The sequence below is a fragment of the Typopeltis vanoorti genome, chromosome 13, assembly GCF_054136105.1.
Source record: "Typopeltis vanoorti isolate ZY-2024b chromosome 13, IOZ_Tvanoo_1.0, whole genome shotgun sequence".
In the NCBI taxonomy this organism is placed as follows: Eukaryota; Metazoa; Arthropoda; class Arachnida; order Uropygi; family Thelyphonidae; genus Typopeltis; species Typopeltis vanoorti.
The window spans coordinates 25,414,205-25,440,712 of NC_143561.1; the positions used below are offsets into that span (position 1 = coordinate 25,414,205).

The 26,508-nt window shown below is 37.1% G+C and overlaps 1 protein-coding gene across 2 annotated transcripts in view; it reads right to left on the reverse strand.

Moving 5' to 3' along the window:
• The window catches only part of LOC150099998 (phospholipid-transporting ATPase ABCA3-like), a 728,766-nt gene that overhangs the window by 192,346 nt on the left and 509,912 nt on the right, over nt 1-26,508 (reverse strand). For both annotated transcript variants that reach the window (XM_090402469.1, XM_090402468.1), the window contains one exon: nt 23,278-24,141. In XM_090402469.1, the coding sequence (XP_090258595.1) occupies nt 23,278-24,141 (864 nt within the window). The remainder of the gene's footprint in view (nt 1-23,277; nt 24,142-26,508) is intronic.

Here is a 26,508-nt window from a genome sequence, read left to right on the forward strand (position 1 = left end):
ATTTAACCCTACTTGATTTACTATTCGGACTCTAGGTATAGAGTCAACCATTACCTCCTGCAAACGCTCCTTGACCACTTCCCATGCACTATTATCATCCAGCCCTTGCAGTTTTACATGCCAAGGCACTGAACCAAGCAATTTCCTAAGCTTTTCATACTTACTGGCATGGTAATTCCACACGTACCCTGTCTTAATCGAAAATTCCACACCTTTAGCCACCTCCCAGGTCAGGACCTTATGATCACTTTCACCAATTGGTGCCAACATGGTCATATTCATTACAGTTAAGTTCTCAGATGCTATTACTAGGTCAAGCACTCTCGAACCCCTAGTATTTTCCATTACATGCTGTCTCGGATAGCTATCCCTTAATAACTGTTAATTTTAAGGAAAGAACAATGTATATTATTATATTAACTAAATAACTTTAATTAATACTTCCAATATTTTGGTAATGTTACATTACCATCTTCAATGAACATAAAAATTAATGAAATGTGCATGCAGGCACTAACTGAGCAAAAAATGGCTGAAGAAAACAACTGAAGCCAGTCCTAGAGTTTTAAAGGTGCCACCTAGTGGGCCAAATTGGGAATTAATCTTGGTTGTTTGGGCTGATGTTCTAAGAATGCAAGCCTCCCATATTTGGAGTAGTCTCATGCATCCAAATTTATTGAGATTTGGGGAGATTTTTAAGGCTGAGAGTGATTCTAAGAATAATCTCTCATATTTAAACTTGCTGTGGAGTAGTAAGGAAGCTTTCTTCCAATGTATTTTATGGCAAGTGTCCAAGGCATGGTCAGCAAGTCCTGAGTGGCTATAATGGTGGAAATGGATATAATTCTTATGTTCAGATATCCTGATATCAGCAGTCCTGCCTGTTTGGCCATAGTAAGACAGTTTACAACTACAAGGGACCTGGCAAACTGGTAGGTCTAGATTAAGTGGTTGGTCCTTGGGAGAGCAGATAAGAGATGCCAATTTTTGATATGTTTTGTAACAAGTTGTCAAGTCATATTTTTTTAAAGATATTTGTTAACTTTTCAGAAGTACCATGAATATAAGGAACAGTGACAGATTTAGAAATAGTCTTTGTTGTGGAGGGGGTTTGGGGTTAACTAATTTTGATGTTTTTTGGATTTTATGGGGGTTGTATCCATATTAATTAATTAATATTTAATTAAATACTCTTAATTAATTTAATAATATTAATTAAAGTTATTTAGTTAATATAATAATATACATTCTTTCCTTAAAATTAACAGTTATGTATCACCAATGTATAAGCTTATCTACAAGAATAAGTATAATCCACGGATATTCCTTTGCACGCAACGCTCGTCAATACGGCAAGTTAAAAACTGAAGATCGCTAGACAACTGAATCGATTAGTCTTTCTAAAACGCTGCTGGGATAATAATGTGATCCCTAATTGTATAAAATTGAAGCACCAATTCACTTCTCTTAAAGCTCTCCGCATATATAGATGTACTAGCTTCGCTTTATTATGTGAGCAAATTATCGTTACTCGCTTTCTCTTGGCCAACACTAAAGAGGCTATTCGTACACTAGAAGAGCTTACCACTACACTAAATGATGATCTTTGGACGATCCTCTCCAACGTCTCTAATTAAACAGCAAATAAGGAATTTCAAAAAGTACATTATATGTATATCAAAAAATTCGAAAGTTTGAAAAAGAATTCAGTTAGCAAACCTCAACTGCCTTTCAACACAGTAATGAACCTGTCATCCCTAACCTTGAAGCCATCAGCACTTTCTCCCTAGGCCACAACTTCACTATAACACCGAAAAAAATCCCTTCTCAAGAAATAATGATTCAATTAGAATGTAATATCCACAATCTTCCCAACCATATTGCCAACAATATCAGACTAGATGCAGCCAGTGTTCTCACTAAAGCTAAACCTCCAAAATGCAACCTTTCTAAAGAAGAATTCAAAGTTCTACAGAAATTAAAAAATAACAGTAAAATAATAATTAATAAAGTGGATAAGGGAAATGCCACTGTAGTTCTAAACAAAACCGACTACACAGGTAAGCTTTCCTCCATGCTATTAGATAGGTCTACTCACCTCCCTATAGAATATGAACCTACCAGTCCCCAAATCAGAACACTCCATAGGCTCCTTAAGGTTACTTCTTGGCCTGTGGAAATTACTAATAAACTAAAACCTTTTAACTCTTAACCCCTCCCCCCTAGAATATATGGACTTCCAAAAATTCATAAACAGAATGTGTCATTACGTCCCATTGTGGACGGCATCGATTCTCCCACATACAAACTAGCTAAACATTTAGCCAAAGTGCTCACACAATATTATACTGGCAACATACCTTCACACAAAAAATTCAGCCCACTTTAAAGTCAGTATAGAAAACCTCTCACTCTAACATATTGATATAATGGTCAGTTTTGATGTCTCCTCCTTATTCACCAATGTCTGTGGCCCTCATCCAAGGCAAATTTCCTCTCGATATCTCAGCCCTATTTCAGTTCACCATGAACTCAGACTATTTCGTTTGGCAAGAAAAATTCTACAAACAAATAGAGGGGACTGCCATGGGTTCTCCACTCTCCCCACCTCTGGCCAACTTCTTTATGGAGACCTTTGAAGAAAAAGCCTTAAACTCAGCCCCACTTAAACCTATTGTTTGGCTATGCTATGTAGATGATGTGTTCGCTATTTGGCCGCATGGCCTAGACACACTCAAAAACTTCCTTTCACACCTAAACAATCAACACCCCCAGGATCCAGTTTACCTTAGAAAAAGAAAACAATAACAATCTCCCTTTCCTAGATACTCTGATTACACACCAGCCTAATGGATCCCTGGCTTTCTCAGTTTACAGAAAACCTACACATACAGGTAGATACATTCACCAGCATTCACATCATCCCCCCCTCCCAACAATATGGGATTATAAAAACCCTATATAACAGGGCAAAATTAATCAGTTCAGATAACAATGCCCTTACTACTGAACTTATTCATATTCTTAACACCTTTGTAGCCAATGGATACAACCTCCATAAAATCCAAAAAAGATTAAAACCAGTTACCCCCCCCCCCCCTCCACAAGGACTACTCTAAATCTGTCATTATTCTTTATATTCGTAGTACTTCTGAAAAGTTAACAAAAATCTTTAAAAAATGTGACTTGACAACTTGTTACAAACCATATCAAAAATTGGCATCTCTTATCCACTCTAATGACAACTGAAGTCAGTCCTAGAGTCCTAAAGGGTGCCACCTAATGGGCCAAAGATCAGAAGGAAGAAATGAAGAGAAAAATCAGGAGAGTGGTACTGAAGAGACAGCAGTGCTTGGCAGTGGAAACAGTAGTGTGAGAGGAAGAGAGAACGGGAATACAAGAATAGGGAAACAGGGGGGGATGCACAGGTGGACAGGGAGCCATGCCATAGAGAGAGTGATTTAAAGGGGTAGTGAATGTGTGTATGGAATATATTGTAATGTGGGTGGAGAAGTGGAGACTGAGCAGGTATATGTGGTAAGCAGGGATTAAGGAGATTTGGCAGGTATAGTGGGGAAATCACAACCAACACGGCTTGGAAAGGGCTGGCTATAGACCTAAAAATGAACTGTTGTGTTTGTTTACAAATGTGAGAAGTATCAGAAAAAAATGGTTTCAGTGATTGAGTTTGTTCATCCCCAAATCATTGGAATAAGTGAAACATGGTTGAATGAAGATGATATCATAAGGGGAATAGAAATGGAAGAGTACAGTATTTTTCGTGAGGATAGAAAGGGCAGGAAGGGAGGGGTAAATGCTGCTGATGATAGCATAGGAATTAAGTCCACATAAGGTAGACATGAAAGGGGGAAATAGTGGCAATGGTTATGAGGCAGTGTGGTGTAATGTGGAGGTTAAGAAGAAGACATTTAGTTGGATGTTGCTATAGGCCTGGGAATGTGGAAGGTGGTGGTGAAGAAATGTATAAACAACTTGGATTAGTGAACAAAGAAAGGGTAATTATGGCAGTATAGACGGAATGAAGAGATATCATTTGGGAATAAGGAAAGCGAATTTCTCGAGTTCTTGAGAGATAACTATTTCAGGCAGTACGTAAAGGAAGGCACGCAAGGATCAAGAATTCTGGATCTGATCATTTCATCATAGGATGAAATTGTTACATGGGTTTCACATTTTCCTCCAGCTGGTGAAAGCGATCATGAAGTAATCACCTGTGTTGTGGCTAGTCTTATGCAGGCTTTTGCGAGGAAAGGATATATGTGGAATTATAAGGCTAGTGATTATGACAAGCTTAGGAGACAACTTCCAGCTATAATAGCATCAAAATGTACAAATATATGCCAAAGGCCAAAAGGTGTAAAGGCTGAATAAGGTAGGTGTAAAATGGATGAATGTGGAGCTTAAGCATGAAATCTGGAAAAAGAAAGTATTTTGGAGGAAGTACAAGATGAATAATGGTAATCAGTCACATGAAGAATATAAAGAACAAGCCAGGAGAGTGACTCAGTAAGGAAAACAAAAGTAGAGTATGAGTTAGAAATTTGCAAATCAGGCTAAGAAAAACCCCAGAGAGTTTTTTTTTTTTTAATTTTTTTTTTTATTTTTTTTATTTAGATATGTGGCAAGTAGAAGGAAGAATGATCATAGAAAGATGAAGTTAAGGGATGAAAGTGGCAGAATGGTAATTGCTATAGAAGACATTGTTGAGATATTCAGTGATCAATTTACAAGTGTGTTGTGAATTGTGAGGAACTTAAGTGTAGAGGATAGCTTAATTGTGAGTGAGCAGGAGGTATTTGAGGAAATAAATAACCTTGATTTTAATAAGGCAATAGGATTTGATGACATATCACCATTCATCTTAAGGAAATGTTCCAGGGAACTGGCAGTAACATTGGCATGCCTGTTTAATAAGAGTTTTGCAACAGCACAGGTTCCCAGGGAGTGGAAGGAGGGTAAAATTGTTTCACTGCATAAAGGCGGTGATAAGGCTGTAGTTTCAAATTATAGACCGGTCTGTATATCTGGAGTTGTGAAGGTCCTGGAGAGATTGGTGAGAACTAGGATACAGAAATGGGTTGATAACAGCAGTATTCTGTGGTTATCAGCATGGGTTTGTTAAGGGGGGAGATCATGTTTTCATTAACTTATGTACTATAACAAGGTGACAAATACCTTGGACAGAGGAGATGAATATACTGTGTACTTGGATTTTGCAAAGGCTTTTGACCAAATAGACTGCCACATGACAAGTTCTTAAACAAATTGAAACAGATGGGATTGGATAACAAACTTCTGTGTTGGATCAGTGACTGGCTGTCAGATAGGTATCAGAAAGTTGTATATGGGGATGCAGTATCTCAAAAGAGAAAGGTCACCAGTGGTGTGCTGCAGGGGTCAGTTTTGGGGCCATTGTTGTTCAATTTCTATGTTAATGATATTGGGTTGGGTTTAACTAGTGATATCCAGCTGTTTACAGATGATGCAAAACTGGGGAGAACAATGCACAGTCAGGCTGATGTTAATGCCTTACAAGAGGACTTGAATAGATTGCATGAATGGGCAGGTAACTGTAACTGTCAGTTCAATGTTGCCAAATGTAAGGTTTTGAGATTTGGTAAGTAACGATGGGATGCAAAGTATATACTTGGTGGGGAAACTTCAACAGAAGTAGAGTAGATGAGAGATCTAGGAATGATGGTGGACAAGGACCTGAAATTCAGGGGCCACACTGCACAAGTTGTGAAGACATCACATCAAATAATGGCAATGATGCGGAGAACCCTGACATGCAGAAATAGAGAAGTTATGATTCCATTGTCTATCCATATGAGGCCTTGATCAGGCCTCATATGGATTATTGTGCACAGATTTGGTCTCCAGGTTTTCATGGTGATGAGGATATGTTGGAAAGGGTACAGAGAAGATTCACAAAGGTAGTCAGTGGTCTTTGGAATGTGGGGAACGAGATCAGATTGAGAGAATGTAAGTTGTAGAGCCTCGTGAATAGGAGTGATATGGTTGAGACATATGAGATGGTCAGGTTGTTATCAGGTAGACATGGAAGAGATTTTTCATAGAATGGGAGAGGGAAGTAGAACAAGAGGCCATTGATGGAAACTGTATAAGGAGGATGTGAGCAAAGGAGTGAGAAGCAGATTCTTTGTATGGAGAGTGGTTGGTGAGTGGAATGCATAGCCTGAGTATGTTGTGGATGCGGACATATTGAATCAATTTAAGACGTGGTTGGATGAGCATTGTATGCAATAGCGAGTACCTCCCACGATGAGTCTCTAACTCCATGGAGGTCAAATGTTGATAATGATAATAATAATTAGAATGGTTAATCAAAATTTCACAGGCTTCTTTAAATTTGCATTCATACCATAATAAATTTAACATTGCATTCACACCAGGTTTTTGTATGATGTAAAGAACAGGTATTTTTCCAATCAATTTGGTGTATGGGTGTATCAATTTGGAGTCATTAACACCTTCAAAAACAGAGCTATAACAATTTTCTCTAATAAACATGTTTCTCTTAATTCTCTTAAGCAAGAATTACAAATTATTAGCAATACATTTATATTTATAAATGTATTGCTAATGGCTATAGCAAAAATACTATCAATAAAGTTCTTCATAAAACTTCATCCAAAAATACATTTAAATATAGATTACAGTAAAACCATTGCTATCCCATATAAAGGGTTATCAGGGGAAAAAAAATAGAATTCTACACCATTATAATCTTAACACCACTTTTAAACCACTTATAAAAAAAAAAAAAACATATTCAACTCCTCTAAGGACCATCTCCCTCATTGGGCTCACTATGGAGTTTATTGTATCTATTGCACCTGTAACTTACCTTATATTGGTGAAACTGGACATACAATCTCTACTGGTTAAAAAAAAAAAAAATGCAAACATTAAATTTAACAATTTTAGTGAAGCAGGCCTCTCAGAACACACTCTTAACATCCCACACCAAATTGATTAGAAAATTACCTGTACTTTACATCATACAAAAACCCCGTATGAATGAAAATTTAAACCCATGAAATTTACTATCCTAATCTTAATAATAATGGAAAAAAAATCCCAAGAATTTGGATGATTCAGCCCACTTAGTTCTTAAGTTTTCCAGCAAACCCTGACTTTAGGAATCTAACCAATTATTTCGGCTTTTATTGGCCACCATCCATACTGTTTGGTTTTAATTTATATGTATGGTAACATTTATTGGAAGGAGGAGAGAACACATGGGAGGAAGGAATTGGATTTTATGCAGTTATTAAGGGATAACTACCTGAGATAGCACGTAATGGAATATACTAGGGGTTCGAGAGTGCTTGACCTAGTAATTGCATCTGAGAATTTGACTGTAATGAATATGACCACTTTACCACCAATTGGTGAGATTGACCATAAAGTTTTGATCTGGGAGGTGGCTAAAGGTGTGGAATTTTCGATTAAGACAGGGTACATGTGGAATATGGAATTACAGGGTACATGTGAATAGCATATTACAAAACCTTAATGTGAATACACCTGTGGATTTGGATGGTATAACAGCTGGGGTCTTACGTGAAGCGGCAAAAGAATTGTCAGTGCCCTTGACCATTTTGTTTAATTTGAGTCTCGGGTCTGGGTTAGTCCCAAAGCGGTGGAAAGAGAAGAAAATAGTACCACTGCATAAGGGAGGTTCCAAGACTGCTGTTGTAAATTATCGACCAATCAGCATATCAGTAGTCGTTGTCAAGGTTTTGGAGAAAGTAGTCAAGAGAAGAATACAGGAATGGATAGATAATGGGATACTGTATGGGAGGAGCAGCATGGTTTTGCTCACATTTTATAACACAGTGGTGGCTGAGCTGCATAAGGGTGATGGGTTTACAGTCATACTGCTGGACCTTGCTAAGGCCTTTTGACAGGATACCACATAGAATTCTAATCAGCAAACTGCAGCATATGGGAATGGATATAGGGGTGGTGAGATGGATAGGAGGGTGGTTGACATAGAGATATGAGATAGTTTATTTGGGAGTAGAATCCAAAAGACGGCCTGTGACTAGTGGTGTGTCACAGGGTTCTATTCTTGAACCACTACTGTTTAATTTGTTCATTAATGATATAGGAAAGGATCTGAGAGGAACTATTCATTTGTTTGCTGATGATGCAAAGTTGGGTAGAGCAATAGTGAATGCACATGATGTCAAAATTTTGCAAGATGATTTGGATAGATTGGGAGACTGGGCTAAGGAGAATAAATGTCTATTTAATGTGGCAAAGTGTAAGGTTATGCATTTTGGGGGTGAAAAGATTATATACCACATTGGTGGAACTGTACTCCAGGAGATTGACGAAACTAGGGATTTGGGGGTGTTGGTGGATAGGGAGTTGAAGTTTAGGGAGCACATTGCAAAAGTGGCTAAATCAGCTCATCAAATCACTTGGTTACTGAAGAATACTTTGATGAGTAGAGACAAGCAAGTTATTGTTCCTCTGTATTGAGCCTTGATAAGAACCCCATCTTGACTACTGTGCCCAGATCTGGTTGCCAGGGTTTCTTCTTGATGGGGAGAAGGTGGAGAAGGAATGAATTTAAGGACTTCCCCTTAAATTCATTCACAGATGAAGCATTCACAACCACCTCTGGCAATGCATTCCACCTATTTACAGCCCTCCAAACAAAAAAAATCTAATCCTAACACCCTTGTTAACCACACTCTTACACAATCTTCAGGGATAACCCCTCGTTCTCTCCCTTCCGCAGGTCTTAAAAAAATTATCAGTATCAATCCTATAAAACTCTTTTAATAATTTATATGCCTCTGTCATATCTCCTCTCCTATGTCTATTAACTAGTTTTTTGAAGCCCACAGACCTTCAATCTATCCTCATAGGAGACATCTCACAGGCTTGCAACAATTTTCGTAACCCGCCTCTAAATCCTCTCCACCATTTCCACATCGCGAAGAAATCCAGATGACCAGATCTGTGCACAAGAGTCCAGATGAGGTCTTATTAATGCCTTATAAAGTGGGAGAATCACTTTCTTATCCCTGCTTGCTTGTCAGTGTGTTCTTCAATAACCATGTAATTTGATGTGAAGTTTTGGCAACCTTTGCAATATGCCCTCGAAACTTAAGTTCTCTGACCACAATAACTCCCAAGTCACCAGCCTCATCAACTTCTTGCAGTTCAGTTCCATTAATATAGTAAACAGCATGTGATCTCATCTTTCCAAAGTGCATCACCTTACACTTGGCCACATTAAACTGGCAGCCATTTAGTTTAGCCCAAACTGTCAGCCTATTTAAGTCATCCTGCAAGATATCCACATCATCTGAATTAACTATCGCTCTTCCCAGTTTTGCATCATCAGTAAACAAGTGGATATCTCCTTTCAAAGTATTCCCAATATCATTGATGTACAAATTAAATAATAGAAGACCAAGTACTGAGCACTGAGGCACACCACTAGTCATCTGCCTTCTACTGGACTCCACTCCACCATAAGCCACTCTTTGATGTTGTTTCCATAATTTTTATAATGAACACGAATATGGGACCTTTGTACTTTCCTCTCATACTGTGACAGGTAGCAGACTCAGTCTCGACTTTCTCACTCTTATTTGCTTTATCAGTAACATTTTCATATCTTCTCACATACTACACTCATCATCTGCCAAATCATTTGTACCTCCAAATATCTTTCATGTTTCCTCTCTGCATACTATCAGATTTACTAGCTTTTTTTTTTTGTTGTTCTTGGGAAATGCTACTTTGTTCCTACTTTATCATACTTCCCCTCAAGCACACTTATCACAGTATTCATATAAAATTCTTTCATTATCCTTCTTCCTTCATACACTTTTGTTTCCTCATCCCTCTCTCTTCTTTCATTTCATGCCATTTGCCAGGCATTTCTCCAACCATTCTCTCTCTATTTCATCCTTCTGAAAGATTCCAGTAAGCCTACTATCTCTCTCTCTCTCTCTACACCATGTCATTCTCTTCATCTTTCATGCTCTCATATCATTCATTCTTGCTCACTAACGCCACTACTTTTTTCCTACAATCTCACTGACATTCTCATTTGCATTTTCTCACTTCTTATTGTTCAAAAATCCACTATCACATTTCTCATGCTAGCTATTATTCACTTTCAAAACACTTCCTACACATACACTCATCAGTCTTGTTCTCCTTTCACCCTTTGCAATGAATATACATATACACATACAATACAGTGAACAAAAAATGTCCCATGTTAAATGTCTGCCATTATTCTACTGTGTATCAATGCCATAATGAAAAATATAAGTATCAGCATTTTTTTCTAATAACTACTCAAGCAAATTCTTAAAAACAAACAAGAAAATTGATACAAACATTAAGCCACTAAAAATTAATCTAATATCACCAATTATTTTCAACAAATCATCCTCTCGCAGGTTCTTTTTATATCAAAAATCGACTTAATTTTATTTATTTTAAATTAAGTGGAAGAAAACCAAAATATTGAATAGAAGCAAATTCAAGCACAAAAAGAACCTAACAGTCCTTATGAACATGCTGCCTTTTCAACAAAAATGACTGTGTATGCATCTTCAAATTATGAAAGCAGTTCTTTGTTATTGTACCCTGATATGTATCTTAAAGGGGGAAGTACAATGGCAGTATACAAGAAAAACTTTACATTACTAACTTCCAATTCACAACTTTCCCACATATTAGTCTGTAATCTGCCAGGACTCCAATATTGTCAGATCTCAATATTTCATGTCTTCTAAGACTCTTCACTGCACCAATCCACCTAGATATTCATTTTTCTCTAGATCCTTTTTCTTGCAGATTGGCATCAAACACTATTTTGATAATCTTTAGTCTCCCATTTTGTTTAAGTGACCATACCACCTGAGATTAGCTCCAATCTCAAATTACTAAATGCTAACAATGAAAAGTTTCTTCATAATCTCTTTATTTTTAATGATTCTGCCATTGATACCATCTGTTCACTGTCCTAATTTTTCTAAGAACTTACATATTTGTCATCGCTAGTCCTTGTTTTATTTCTGACCCAACTCTCAGATCAATAAGTTAAAATGAAAGATAGATCCTCAGAATTGTAAATATAATACAGATACTGCTCAATAATTATGGGACCAAATCCAAAGAATATATAACAGCAAGTGAATAATCTTGCTGCTTGAACTCTGCCAAGCTGTGCCCCTGGAAGGAGCCTCAATAGCGCAATGTGTGTGTGTGTGTGTGTGTGTGTGTGTGTGTGTGTGTGTGTGTGTGTGTGTGTGTGAGGGAGAGGGGGGGAATACAATCATTGCAATGGTGTTGATAGCATTCTCTACTGTAGCCTGAAGATTTGGCTTTCTCTCTCTCTCTTGCTCTCTCTGTGTATGAGAAGAGCAACAATTTCTTGCAGTGAAATATCTATGGTGAAAGAAAATCCAGATTATAGCATAAAATTAGAATAAGTAATAAAAGATCAACAGAAAATTACAATGAAAGTTTTTTTGTCTTTCAGTCTAATGTGTATTATAAATCAAGATTGCTTTGTGTTTGTGAAATAAATCTCTCAGTTATTGATGTTCTGCAAGTTTTTTCCTCAGCTTAAATGTTGAAGCCAAAACATTTGGGAAATGCTACTCTGCAATAATGGAGAATGTCATTTGTGACAATACAATCTGAGATTAGCTCTAATCACATTTAACATCTGAATTTTGACCAATTAATTATCAACTAGTTGAGCAGGTTGGCTAAATGGATTGTGTCTCCACTCTCTAACAAATGAAAATGATGATTCATATGTGGGACTCAAGCATTAGATTTAATAATATCATCTCTAGAGTGATGACAGACGATGACACCATGATGCCACCAGCTGGGGCGCGTGATTATGTTTAGATGTGGGGAGTGGCTACCAAGGTAATGCCTGGGATTTGGTCGGGAATCAATTACTTATGGCAATTAGATTGTATTCCTAAGGTTTTGGAATGGATGAAACATTGAATTATGCAAGAACTTAAACTGAGAAAGAGGATGTTATGGAGGAGATATAAACAACAGGCTACCCATCAACAGCATAAGGAGTATATGGTGCAAACTAGAAAGATGACAAGTGTAGTAAGAAAAGAAAAACTGGCACATGAAAAGAGATTGGCTGAAGCAGTAAAACAAAACCTTAGAGAATTCTATAGTTTATTTTGCTAGTAAAAAAAAAAAAGGGGGTGAATAGGCAAGACTGATTTTAATGGCTGGAGATGGAACACAAGTCACATCTGCAAAAGATTTGGCGGATGTGGTTAATGAGTATTTTGTTAATGTATTTCACGTAGCGGAGACTAAGACTAGTGTTGAAAAACAATAAGGACAGGAAACTAACTACCATGGGAAGTATTTAGAATATTAAGTAACCGTGATGTTAATAAAGCTGTAGGATTGGGTAGGATAATACTACATATATTAAGAGCATGTGCAAAAGAACTGGGCATGTGCAAAAGGTTCTAAGGTTTCTCTAACCTTAGAGAAACAAAAGTCTGGCAACAGGAACAGTCCCAGAAGAGTGGAAAGAAGCAAAAATGGTGCTATTGCATAGGGAGAATCCAAGTCAGTAGTGTCAAACTGTAGGCCAGTGTATATATCAAGCATAGTGGTGAAGATGTTAGAGAGGTTGGTTAGAGACAGAATAAAAACCTCGATTGATGAGAATTGAAATCATTTGAGAGGGCAGCATGAGTTTGTTAAGGGGAGGTCATGCTTTAGTATCTTGGTTACATTGTGTGGTATGGCGTGGTGGGGTGGAAACAGTACTGAACTTCAACACCCTCTTCAGTACACACACACACACACACACACACACTGAGATATGCCAACGGCATCCACATTAATCAAAGAGTACGTGTAGAGACTACACCATTACATTTAGCTGTAGCAATGGAGTTGATGTTGGAAGAAAGGACGTTTATTGTTGTGTATTATTGTTGAGCATTATTTTTGTACATACAGAGTTGGCAGAGTAACTTGGTCAGAGCCTATAACATGCTTGTGAGCAGTTTGTTTGTTGTTTTCGCAAGCATGCCCCAAGCAATAGCGTCATCATTGCCTTAATCAAGAGGTTCTGACATACCAGGATTGTTCTGCTGCAATGAAAATGGGCATTTGGAGAGACCATGAACCATTAACACAAATGAGAATCATGGGCTGTGCTGGAACAAATGTTAATCTCCAAAATGCAGTCAATAGTGAACAGCAGTATAACTTGGAATACTAAGGCTGTAACTACAGAGAATCCTTAAGGAGCAGGTTAATGAGTATTCAGATGGGTCAGTGTTTAACAGCAACAGATTACATTTCACAGCAGAAATGCTATGCACATCTGCTGGCCAATGTCTATGAAGATCCATCCTTCCTTCATAATGTTTGGTTCCCAGATAAAGTGCATTTCCATCTAAGCAGTCATGTAAATAGATGAAATTACAGGTTTTTTGAGACCTGAATTTGTCCAAGAGAAACTTCTTCATAGTGAGAAGGTCATCACATGGTGTGCAGTTTTCAGCCATGGCATAATTGGGTCCTACTTCAATGAAGAGGGTGGTGTAATTGTAACCTTGAATAGCAAACATACTCCATTCACCCAGGATTTGCACAGGATGTGTTATGCAAAAAACATTCCATTTCATGCACAGATATTCCAACAGGACAGGACAACCTGTCACAGATCATGTGGTTCTAGAGCGTATTTATCAGAATACTTCCCCAGGAGGCGCATACTAAGGTATGAATGTGTATACAAGTCTTTAATTTGTAAGCCAAGCAATATTCTATTAAATGCATTTATAAAATCTAAAAACTTATGTCATATGCATCTACAGGGTGTTCAGGATAAATTTGACATATTTATAATTAATTATATTTTTCCGTAAGTTACATGTATTAACACACACTTCTCTTCATTTAAAAGTTTGGACCCTTCTTCATTCACATACAAGATGTCAGAAAGGATGGATAGCTGGAACCCACCTGAATCATGGAAGAGAATAACTTGTATCATGATGATTCGTGCCCGCCATCAAAATAAGGATATTACGACTGCTGCCCAATGCTCCTTGAATACAGTAAAAACAATCAGGCATGAACTAGAGACTTGCAATGGTGACTACGAGGATGTAGCAAGAAGAAAGATCCCTAGCAGACGATCTGATTGCGTTCGTACAGCAGAATTCCTCGCAAATCTGCAGGAACAGGTGTTGAAGAACCCTGGCATTGGAATTCGGGCTTTGTTCGTGGAGTTGCTAACTGTAGTCAAGCCCTGGATAACAAGGGTAGGCAATGGTAGGCCGTATGTATGGCAGCAGGATTCGGCCCCTTGCCACACCTCTGGGAAAAGTCAAAAATGGTTGTCTGAAAATTTCTACGACTTCACCAGTCCAAATGTTTGGCCTCCAAACTCCCCAGACCTTAACCCCATGGATTATTTTGTATGGGGCGCAGTTGAAAAAGACACCAATCGCACTTCCAGTAATACAAAAGCCCAGTTAATGGATAAAATTAAAACAGTTTTTGCGGCCCTTCCCAGGGAGACTGTAGCATCAGCTTGTTCGAGGTTCCGAAGCAGAATTGAAGCTGTGATCGATGCTAATGGTGGTTATTTTGAGTAAATCTTGTTGATAGTATTGTAATTAACTCTGCCTGTAATGTTTTTTTGTCAATTCATTAAATTTAATAGATACAAAGAAGATTTTCTTTTTCCTTACGAAACTGTCAAATTTATCCCGAACACCCTGTATGTCATATCCAATCTGTCCAACATGGCTTTGTGAAAAAGGATATCTTATTAAAATAAAATTTTTTTAAAAATTACTACACTTAAGAAATATTCCTATTCCAATCAATCCAATTTTGTATTCTATCTCTAGCCAACCTCTCCTATATTTTTAGTGCTACATACAAAAAGAGTAGCTTACACTTTGTCAGCACTAACTTTCCCCTTCCTTCCACTCTTCAGACATTGTTTCGGTTTCCAGACTTAATAAGTTAAGGACATTGCTAACCCTTCACACATTTCCTTAATACATGGTGATATTACAACACTCTTGTAGCCTCAGCCTCATTAAAATCAAGCTTATTTTAAATTTCAAACACTTTACACTGATGGACTTCTAGTCCCTCCTCTTCTTTCACCATATGCAATGATGTTTTCATTTCCTTTCTCCTCTAGCACAACACACATCATTATTGTTTATTCATGTGTGAATAGGGAATAATATATAGAAACATACATATAGCAAAAAAAGTCATGGAATTAAAGTCTATTATACGAAAGTGAACCAGGTTGCTCTGTTTCGTGCAAAATGGTAAACGTGACATGGTTCCTCATCAAAAAGAAGTTTGCTTATGTATTGCCAAAACTGTTTCCTTGGTCTTCCTCTGTGTCCATTAGGTGGCCTGTAGAGAGCAAGAATACTGAACGTAGGTAAAGAGGGATGTCACAAGCTGGTGTTCCAACCATTTCAGTTGACTTTTTTTAAATTTTTTAAATTGTTTGCAGTCTTTGCTGGTTTTCTTAAAGAATGACAGTATTAGAATATGATCATGCTACATAATAGTATTGTTTGCAGGCATGTTGTCCCAAAGTTATTGACGATACCTGATCGTTGAGTAGTGATATTCCATGGCCAGGCAACCTTATGTGAATATGGCTTGATTAATCGATTTATACAGATGAATTTGGTATTTGTGGTAATGAGATAGGATTCCAGATATCAGTTACATGTCCCAAATGCTCATAAATGGAAATGAAGAGCTTTTTACTTTCTTTGCACTATGCCAGTTAGAATATCAATGTAGAAACCAGGATACTGAAAATTATTTACTTCTTCAAGAATGTGGTCATTTATAATGTTAAAAGGCTTATGTGACAAACACATAAGCCTTTTAACATGTTAACATGTTAAAATGCTTATGACATTTTAACATGTTAAAATCCTTTTTATTATATAGATTTTAACATGTTATGACTTTTAACATTATAAATGACCACATTCTTGAAGAAGTAAATAATTTTCAGTATCCTGGTTTCTACACTGATATTCTAACTGGCATAGTGCAAAGAAAGTAAAAAGCTCTTCATTTCCATTGATGAGCTTTTGGGATATGTAACTGATATCTCACCAACTCACAAAATAATTTGCACACCTTATTCTTTTGTGAGTTGGTGGGATCCTGATCTATAATTTGATATGTTGAGTGGTCTTGGAGAAGTGCGTGCATTTTGCTTTCATATTCAGTTGTATCCATCACCACAGTTGCGTTTCCTTTGTCTGCTTTGGTTATTGTAATGTGGTTATTATTGCGTAGCTCTTTTAGAGATATGATTTCATCATCATCAAATTCCTGCCATGTACCCTCAAGGGGTGTACAGGATATAATAGTACTACATGAAAAAAATTACATCATTATTAATTTCCTATCTACAATTTTCCTCCAAATCAGTCTGTTACTTGTCAACACTCCAATATTATCAGATCTTATATTTCTATCGTCTAAAGCACTTTGTACCGTATCAATCCACCTATATCTTGGTCTTCCTCTCGGTCGTTTTCCTGCCAACCTGGCAGAGAACACTTGTTTTGCTAATCTTTCCTCGTCCATTCTGTTTAAGTGACCATACCACCTGAGATTAGCTCTGCTAACGCATTCCTGGATGCTGACAATGTCAAGTTCTTTCCTAATATCCTCGTTTTTAATATGATACTGCCATTGATACCATCTGTTCACGCCTATAATCTTTCTCAGGACTCTCATATCTGCAGTCTCTAGTCTTTGGTCAAGTGTTTTACTTCTGACCCAGCTCTCAGATCCATAAGTTAAAACTGGTTTGAACACTGTCTTGTATACAGCTAATTTAGTGTTCCGACTAATTTCTATCTTATTCCATATGAATTTATTCAATTGACTTCCCACCATACCAGCTTTGCTGATTCTGTTGTCTATTTCTATATTTAATTTACCATCTTCAGTAAAAATCGTGCCTAAATAGCTGAAATGTTTTACTTGTTCCACAGGTTCTCCATTCACAACACAGTTGACATTTTCAATGATTCTGCCTATTTTCATTGTCTTTGTCTTTTTATTGCTGACCTTCATACCATATCTATTACAAGAGCTATTCAATTTAGTCAGAGCATCTTGCAGACTTGTAGCGGATTTATTTAGAAGTATAACATCATCCGCATAAAGCAAAGAGCTCACATTAACATCTCCAATTTTGATATCATGTTTAATACCACTTTCCTTCATAATGTGATCCATATAGATAATGAATAACAGAGGGGATAATGTACATCCTTGTCTCACACCAGATTTAACATTAAACCATCTTCCTGTACTTCCTTCAATTCGAACTGCTGACTTACAATTCAAATAAAGACTAAGTATTGCTTGATATAATGTCCCATTGACACCATATAACTGCAGCGTACTGAATAGCTTCTCTCTTGGCACCTTGTCATATGCCTTTTCCAGATCGACAAAACTTAAATACAGATCTTTGTTATATTCCCATGCTTTCTCGACTATTTGTCGTAAAGTGAAGATCTGATCCTGACAGCCTCTATTTGGCCTGAATCCAGCTTGTTCTTCACCAAGCTTTTCTTCCACAATTCTTCTCAACCGTTTCTCAAGTATACTTGCATAGATCTTGCCAGGAACACTAAGTAGGGAAATACCTCTGTAATTCTCACATGCAGTTTTATTTCCCTTTTTATATATGGGTACTATGAGAGCTCTACTCCAATCATCGGGAATTCGTCCCTCTGTCCAGGCTTTCTGAACTATGCAGTGCAGGCACTGTAAGACTCTTATACCACCATACTTCAGCATTTCTGGTCGAATATCATCTACTCCTGCTGCCTTTCCACATTTCAAGCCTTTGATGGCTTTTTCTACTTCAAGTATGGATATGTATTCCTGACTGCATGCCTGGTCAGTGTTTTTTACCACTGTGCTGTTATCACTGCTTGTTTCATTTAGCAGTTTTTCAAAGTAATTACTCCATACTTCAAGGATATCTTTTTCTCCCGTTTTCATGTCACCTTTATCATCTCTAATTCCTTTTATAGCACTCTTTCCTCCATTCTTAAGCTTCTTCAACAACCTCCAGAATATTTTGCCACCTTCTTGATATTTATTTTCTATATTCTTGCCAAAGTCCTTCCATGACTTTTGTTTAGCTAGTTTTACAGAGTGTTTAGCATTCTTGCATTTGTCTCTATATTCTCTAAGAGCACAAGCTGACTTATTTGACAGGAACTTTTGGTATGCTTTCTTCTTTTCCTTCACTGCCTCTTTAACCTCCTGTGTCCACCAAGGAGTTCTGATTTTTTTATCCTTACAAACAACCTCACCACATGCCTCTCTGGCAGAATCAATCAATGTTTTCTTCAGAGTTTGCCACTGAATCTCCAAGGTTTGATTCCTGTTCTCAAACTCTTTCATTTTTCCTTCAATAATCTTTGTGTATTTTAGTCTACAGCTCACATCTGAGAGCTGCTGAACTTTTATTCGCTTTAAAACTTTCTTACATGTTATTCTTTTCAATATGAAATTCAATTTTATCCTGCTCAAGACTAAATAGTGATCACTTCCAATTTCAAATCCTCTGTACACTCTGGTGTCCTGCACCAGGGAGAAAACATCACTGTCAACAATAACATAGTCAATGAGACTTTTCTTATTCCTTGCCTCTTCTCTCCATGTGAATTTGTGCACATTTTTATGTTGGAACATGGTGTTAGTAATAACCAGTCCATGTCCTGAGCAGAAATCCAACAGATATTTGCCATTATTATTAGCTTTGCTCTTTTCTCCAAATTTTCCCAAAATATTTTTGTATGTCTCACAATCATTTCCTACTCTGCTATTTAGATCCCCAACAAGGACCAACTTTTCATTTTTCATTGTGTCAGTTGCTTTTTCTAAAGCCTCAAAAAATTCCTCCACTTCTATCTTAGTAGAACCTTCTGTGGGACCATATGCACAAATAAATCTCATTGTCCAGTTCCCCATTCTCATATTTGCCCACATTACTCTACTTGAGACTGACTGCCATTTAAGAAGATTAGCCTCGTATTTTGTGTTGAATACTATGGCTACTCCTTCTTTTCCTTGATTGTCATTGCCTGAATATAACATTTTGTATTTATTGCTCAGAAAGATCTCACCAGTTTTTGTCTTTTTTGTTTCAGTCACCCCTATTATATCGATCTGGTACTTATCTAATTCCTCAGCTAGCTCCATTTCTTTGCCATTCAGGCTTCTTACGTTGATTGTACCGATCTTTAACTCTGGTGATGTTGAGTTGGGGTTTATTTTCAGATTTGTTCCAGTAGCTGACTTTTCGCTGTTCACCCTGGTTCCCTGGCGAAAACAACGGGGGCCTTGTTTAACCAGGCGACGCCCCAGCCGGCATGAAATTTTGTCATGTTGTACCATCATTCTATATTTTGGTTTAACCAATAAGAATACAATTTGGTCGGCTAAATCCCAAATTGCCAGCCCATCCTCGTCCGTTCAGTATCCAAGTAGATACCCAACAGGGTGCACCACGAGAAGGTGAGGATTGGACATTAGGTCAGAAGCCCTGGTCGGTTCTCCGCATTCCTTTAAAGGCTATGTGGAGGTCTCCTCTCAGTTATACAGCTTTGACCCTTAAGCACCCCGGGATATTATTTTTGGGAGGCTTAGAATGGACTAAGATGTTGCCCATGCCTGACCAAATATTATTGGTTGATTGGAATGGCTTGAGTCAACATACAAGCAATTTCATGTTAAAATACCCAGGATATATGGAGCTCCAAATATTCACAAACAGGGTACACCTTTATGCCTTATTGTAGAAAATATAAACAGTTCCTACATATAAACTTGCTAAACATTTAGCCGAACTACTAACCAATTTCACAAACAATTCTCCCTCTTTTGTTAAAAATTCCACCTACCTAAAAAGTATTTTAAAAAATCACACCTTAAAAAGTTCAGACTTAATGGTGAGTTTTGATATCACCTCACTATTCACAAATGTACTATTAACTGAAACCCTTAATTTACTAAATTCACAATTTCCCCCGATATATTTCAGCTATTTAAATTCACAGGTTATTTTACATGGAAAGGGAAAATATACAAACAATTAGATGGGACAGCTATGGGATACCCCCCCCTTGGCCAACTTCCACATAGAACATCTGGAAAAGCTAGCTATCAATCCACTCTCAAACCTAGTTTCTGGATACGCTATGTTGATGATGTGTTTGCTATTTGGCCACATTGCCCAGACACATTGAATACATTTTTAGTGCACTTAAATAGCCAGCACCCAAAAATCCACTTTACAATAGAACTAGGAGCTAATAACTGTCTGCCCTTCATGGACACACTAATCACACATCTTCCAGAAGGTTCCGTATCATTCTTGGTTTATAGAAAACATACAGGGATATTTACACAAACAATCACACCATCACCCATCTCAACAATATGGTATTCTAAAAACACAAACCCATAGAGCTAGAGCAATTTGTTCCAATGACATTCCTCTCACTGCTGAACTTCCTCACCTACATCACACCTTCCTGACCAATGGCTATAATCCCCATAAGATAGAAAAATACTAAATGCTCCCCAGAAATCTCCCCCACTGTCTACCACAGAAGACTACAACAAAACTGTCACCATCCCATTCATTAAAGGCACATCTGAAAAGATATCTTAACAAACACCAACTACACACAATATTTAAACCTTATGTGAAATTGGCAACTCTCATCCATTCACCTAAGGACAGATTATCTCCTTTATCACATCCAGGAGTATATGAAGTGCCCTCTTCATGTCATCGAGCCTACTATGGACAGACAGGAAGAACTGTGTACATCCGCCTCAGTGAACACAAAAAATATGGCACTTTCGCTATGGCAAGTCGGGTCTAAGAGACCATGCTTTGGATGCCCCCGAACATAGGATCGATTGGGAAAAAAAAAGTGCTGCACAGAAGCTTTTACAAGTCAGAGAGGTTGTTCCTGGAATCAACAGAAGCCTTGAAACATACTCAAAAACTCAACAAGTATGGCTGTATAAATCTACCAAAGATTTGGGAGATAGTCATCCTAAGACTAAATTAATACCTGCTTTCTCTCTCTCTCTTTTTTTTTTTTCCAACTTAGATGGTGACTAATTAGGACTTTAGTCTGTGTTGCACGCTACAATTGCTCATACTAGTCCTATTGTTATACTGGATTGTGGTTGTCTCGCTACTGTCACAAACAGTTTGTGTGCTCTGAAGATACTGGATAGAATACCAGCGAAATATTAGCAATTAAGTCAATAAATAGTTATTTTCTTATCAATCTGTGTTTGCATCTATACTGTTAAAATCCAATCAACAGGTGGTCATTTAGCTCAATATTTTCTTCTATTCTGTTCTTTAAGCTTTTAGTTTTACTCCTAGTGGCTGCCAATCTGATCAGTACTGCATTTTTATATAAATTATCTAATGTTAGAGTTAATCAATATAACATCATCTACAAAAACAGAGGCTGCATATGTGGATTTGTTCTGCCCAATCTTAGAGAATTATTCTGTACTCATTTCCTGTGAGTCTGAATACATAATCAAGGGTAATAATGAAAAGGAATGGTGCTAAAGAGTCTCTCTGAAGAACTCCAGTGGAAATAGGAAAGCTCTCATCTCTCCATTAACAACATAAATATACTGACAAAATTCTCAATGAATATATCCGTTATATTTTATGGCACATCAACCAGTGTGTGATCTGTAGTAAATAAACAGTCAGTGTCCTATACTGATATTTTCTCTAATAGCTAAATAATTATAGAAATTAGGTACAATATCTTGCATTGGGAAAAATCCTGTAAATGTTATTTTAAAATGAATTACAAATTTATTGATGTGATGCTTTTTTGCATTCAGTTTTAGAAAGAAATGAATATTTCGTAAATTAACCATACATTTATGAAACAACATGTCTCAATAAATTTTGAGATGTTGAAAAGCCTCGTTTTTAGACATCTAACTTTACTGAAATTAACAACCAAATGTCAACACTACAAGTGCTCAGCCTTGTTGGCCAAGTAGTTAGTGTATCGGCTCTCCAGTCAAAAGGCTGCAGGTTTGAATCCTGCCATGGGCATGGATATTTGTGATTGTCTGTTAAAATACTAGTGGTGGCAGGGAGTAGATGACGTAGGTGTAGATGATGATAGTACTTGCAGTTTGCTGTAGTTGGTTGTTTGAGTGAGTGGTGGAGAAGGAGAGTAGGTGCCCTCCTCGGAGGTGACACATAATTATATACATATATACCTATCTGTGTGTCAGATGTTGTAGTTAAGTTGTTAGAGAAGCTTGTGAGAACTAGGATACAGAATTGAGTTGACAACAATGGTATTATCTTTGATGGACAGCATGGATTTGCTAAAGGTAGGTCATGTTTTAGTAATCTACTTACTTATTACAATAAGTAATGCTTCCATGGACAGAGGAGAAGGATACACAGTAATATACTTAGATTTTGCAAAGGCTTTTGATAGATTACCACATGATACGCTGATAGTGAAACTGGAGTGGATAGGGATGGATATTAGATTGGTGCATTGGATTAGAGACTATCTGATAGGTAACAACTAGTTGTGCATGGGGGGAGCAATATCCAGGAAAAGGAAAGTTACTAGTGGTGTGCCTCAGGGATCTGTTTTAGGGGCATTGCTGTTTAACTTGTATATTAATGATATGGCGAAGATTCGGATGGAAATATTGTGAATGATTGGAATGCCTTGCCTGAGAGTGTGGTGTCTGCAGAGGATTTGAGTGTGTTTCAAGTACAGTATGATGAGCTGTATGTGTTTGATAAAAGAACTTCCTAGATGAGTCTTTGACTCCATGAGGTCTTGGATAATAATAATATATATATATATATATATATATATATTTTTTTTTTTTTTTAATACAACAGAAGTTCATTGATATTCTAATAATGCACTGGAAATAATTTTTAAAAATTCAAGAATCATGAAAATCTTGCATCAGCATACAGAGTTAAAATTTCTTTATAAAAATATCCATAACCACTTTGTCTTAAATTTATGATTTCAAATTATTTTAGTTCTTTTATTTTAATTCAAGTTTGCAAAGGCGTAATAATATGGAATTACTTACCTAAAGATTCTGTGTGATCCATAAAGATATGATCATTATCAAATATGGCAAAAGGAATAAGCATAAATAATACACATATGAAATGAATTATAAAATCCCATAAAAAATTTACAATCCAAAATATCAGTCCATTTAAACCAGTCATGAGTTGTAGTAATTTTGCCTTAGACACTCTTTCATGGATAGGTAAAAGAACAAAGCTAGAAGAAAGAAAAGTCAAGGATAATGGTATTAGAACTGCACATAATCCCCTTCCAGTTGCATCATAATAAAAATTTTCATAGCCTCTCATTGGAAAAGGATGATTTTCTGCTATAACTGATATATTTTCTCCGCTAAGATACCTGATGATAGCATTATCCATCAAATTGAGAGCCATCGCTCCTACATGTAAAGGTTCTCCATTATACCATGATATAAAAGTCAAATTACCACTGGTCTCATTAGCCTGCCCACCAAGATAATGTTTATGATAATTCTCCATGTCCTTTCCTATATCTAGCAAATAGGATGTGGGATTCTGAACAGGTTTTGCAGAGATTCCAGTATTTTTCAAAACATCTGTGTATATTCCTAAAAATTTTATCTCCTCTGTCATATTCTGAGTGGCATAAAAACCATCAGACTGTCCATATACAGCTTGGATATCTAGTTTCAAAGGTGGTTGTGTTTTCTCTCCAATATTCAGGAACTTAAATATAATCAAAAGCAGTAATGAAATACTAAGGCAAGGAATCAAGATCTGAAATATCAGAATGACCCATTGGCGTCTTGCATAGAGCAACCTTTTTATAAACAGTCCTTTAATCTGTTGTAACATGCAAGGAAATCCTTTTAACTTGGAAACCATTAGCCAAGCATTTTCTAAAAGAAGAAAAGAGAAATATAAAAATTGCAATTAGAACTGTGAAAAACAAATTTACAGTGATTACTGCAGTCAGCTCTCACTCTAGCAAACACTATAACAGATATGACTCATTAGAACCAACTGCCAAAAAATTTCATTAAAAGGAATGTGATTTAACAAAAAAAAATGTTATAGCACCTTCCATTATAACAAACCCATTCCCTGAATTCTTACATAGTTTGCTATAGTGAGAGTTGACATACTGTTTAAATACTAGTAAGAAAAAAAATCCTTTTTTTTTAAGATTAGGTGCTTTTGTATACGCATCGCAGTGTTTGACAATTTTAGGAAACAACGAGAAGATAAATATGGCAAGCATACATTTAACGCTAGTCAAGGCTGGTTTTATTGATTCAAAAGACAATTTAAATTACGAATTTCAAAACCGGAACTGAGTAGAAGCTTAGTTCCGATTTTGAAACTGCCAAAATTTTCAAGAAAAATCTGAAAGAGATGATAAAAGATGAAGGCTATTTGCTAGAGCAGATTTTTAATGTAGATGAAACCGGCTGTTCTGGAAAAGAATGCCAGAATGAACTTACATTCACAGAGAAGCTACATTGGCACCTGGTTTTAAGGCATTTAAAGATAGGATTATGCTTCTTCTTCTTGGAGGAAATACTGCTGGTTTTAAATTAAAACCATTTCTTGTTTGCCATCCACAAAACCCCAGAGCTTTGAAACACATTGAGAAGAATACGTGCCAGTTTACTACAGGAGTAACCCTAAGGCTTGGATGACAATTGTTTTATTCGAAGGCTGGTTCTTAAATTGTTTTATTGCAGAAGTATGTGCCTTTTAAAATTCTATTGCTGTTTGACAATGCTTTTAAAGATTTTAACTTCAGTAGTATAAATTGGAGAGAGGAACATGCATGTAACAATAGGGGAATGGAATTTCTAGAATTCTTGAGGGACAAATGTCTTAGGCAACATGTAACAGAGGGAACAAGAGGTTCAAAAATTTTGGATTTGGTTATAGCATCAGAAGAGTTGATAATAACTGAGTTGACGTCTCTCCCACCAGTTGGAGAGAGTGACCATATGGTGTTGACATGGAAAATGAATAGACATGCAGGAGTATCAAAGAGACGGGAACTTATGTGGAATTATAAGGCAGGTGATTATAATAGTCTTAGACGTCAACTTCGGGAAGTTTCATGGAGGGAGGAATTGGACGGCCGGGATATCACCAGTGCGTGGGAAATTGTGAAAGAATATTTGTTATCAGCAATGGTAAGTTGTATACCACGAGTGAAGAAGAGGGCGCAATTTGGAGTAAAGTGGATGACAAACAACATTAAACAGGAACTGCATGTGAAAAAGAGGCTATGGAAGAGATATAAGGAGACAGGTGAAGAGAGGATGGGTGAAGAATATAAGACACAGGCCAGAAGAGTGACTCGTGTGGTAAGGAAAGCGAAACTGGAATATGAGAGGAGATTGGCCCTAAGATCCAAAGAAAATCCTAGGGAATTTTTTAGCTATGTGGCCAGTAGGAGGAGAAATGACTGTGGAAGAATGATATTGTGGGATAAAAATGGGAATAGAGTGACTGATGCAGAGGACATAGCGGAATTGTTCAATGAACACTTTATTGGAGTATTTCATCCTAGAGGAGTCAGTTTTAATGCTAGAGGGATAGGACTGGTACGAGGTCTGGAGGTACAGGAGGAGAGTGTGTTTCAGATACTGAGTACTCTGGATGTCAGTAAAGCTGTGGGACTGGATGGTATTTCACCACGAGTTTTGAGAGAATGTGCTAGCGAATTGACAATACCTATAACGTGGCTTTACAATGAAAGTCTGGCTTTGGCAAAGGTACCCAGGGAATGGAAGGAAGGTAAGATAGTGCCATTGCATAAGGGTGGTAACAGACTGGAAGTGTCTAATTATAGGCCAGTCTGTGTGTCATCAGTAGTTGTTAAGATCTTGGAGAAAGTAGTGAGGGACCGTGTACAGCATTGGGCAGATGAGGGTAATGTTATCTGTGAGAATCAACATGGATTTGTGAAAGGACGCTCTTGTTTTAGCAATATGCTAGCCTTTTATAATAAAGTTACAAGAGCATTAGATGAGGGAAAGGCATATACTGCAATTTTCTTAGACTTGGCGAAGGCATTTGACAGGGTGCCACATGATAAGCTGATATTTAAGTTGCAGCACATGGGTCTGGATGTCAGATTGGTCAACTGGATTCAGGATTGGCTGTCTGATAGGTATCAGAGAGTTGTGTATGGTGGAGCAGTTTCCAGGAGGCAGAGGGTTACAAGTGGGGTCCCACAGGGCTCAGTACTAGGACCTATATTGTTTAACCTTTATATC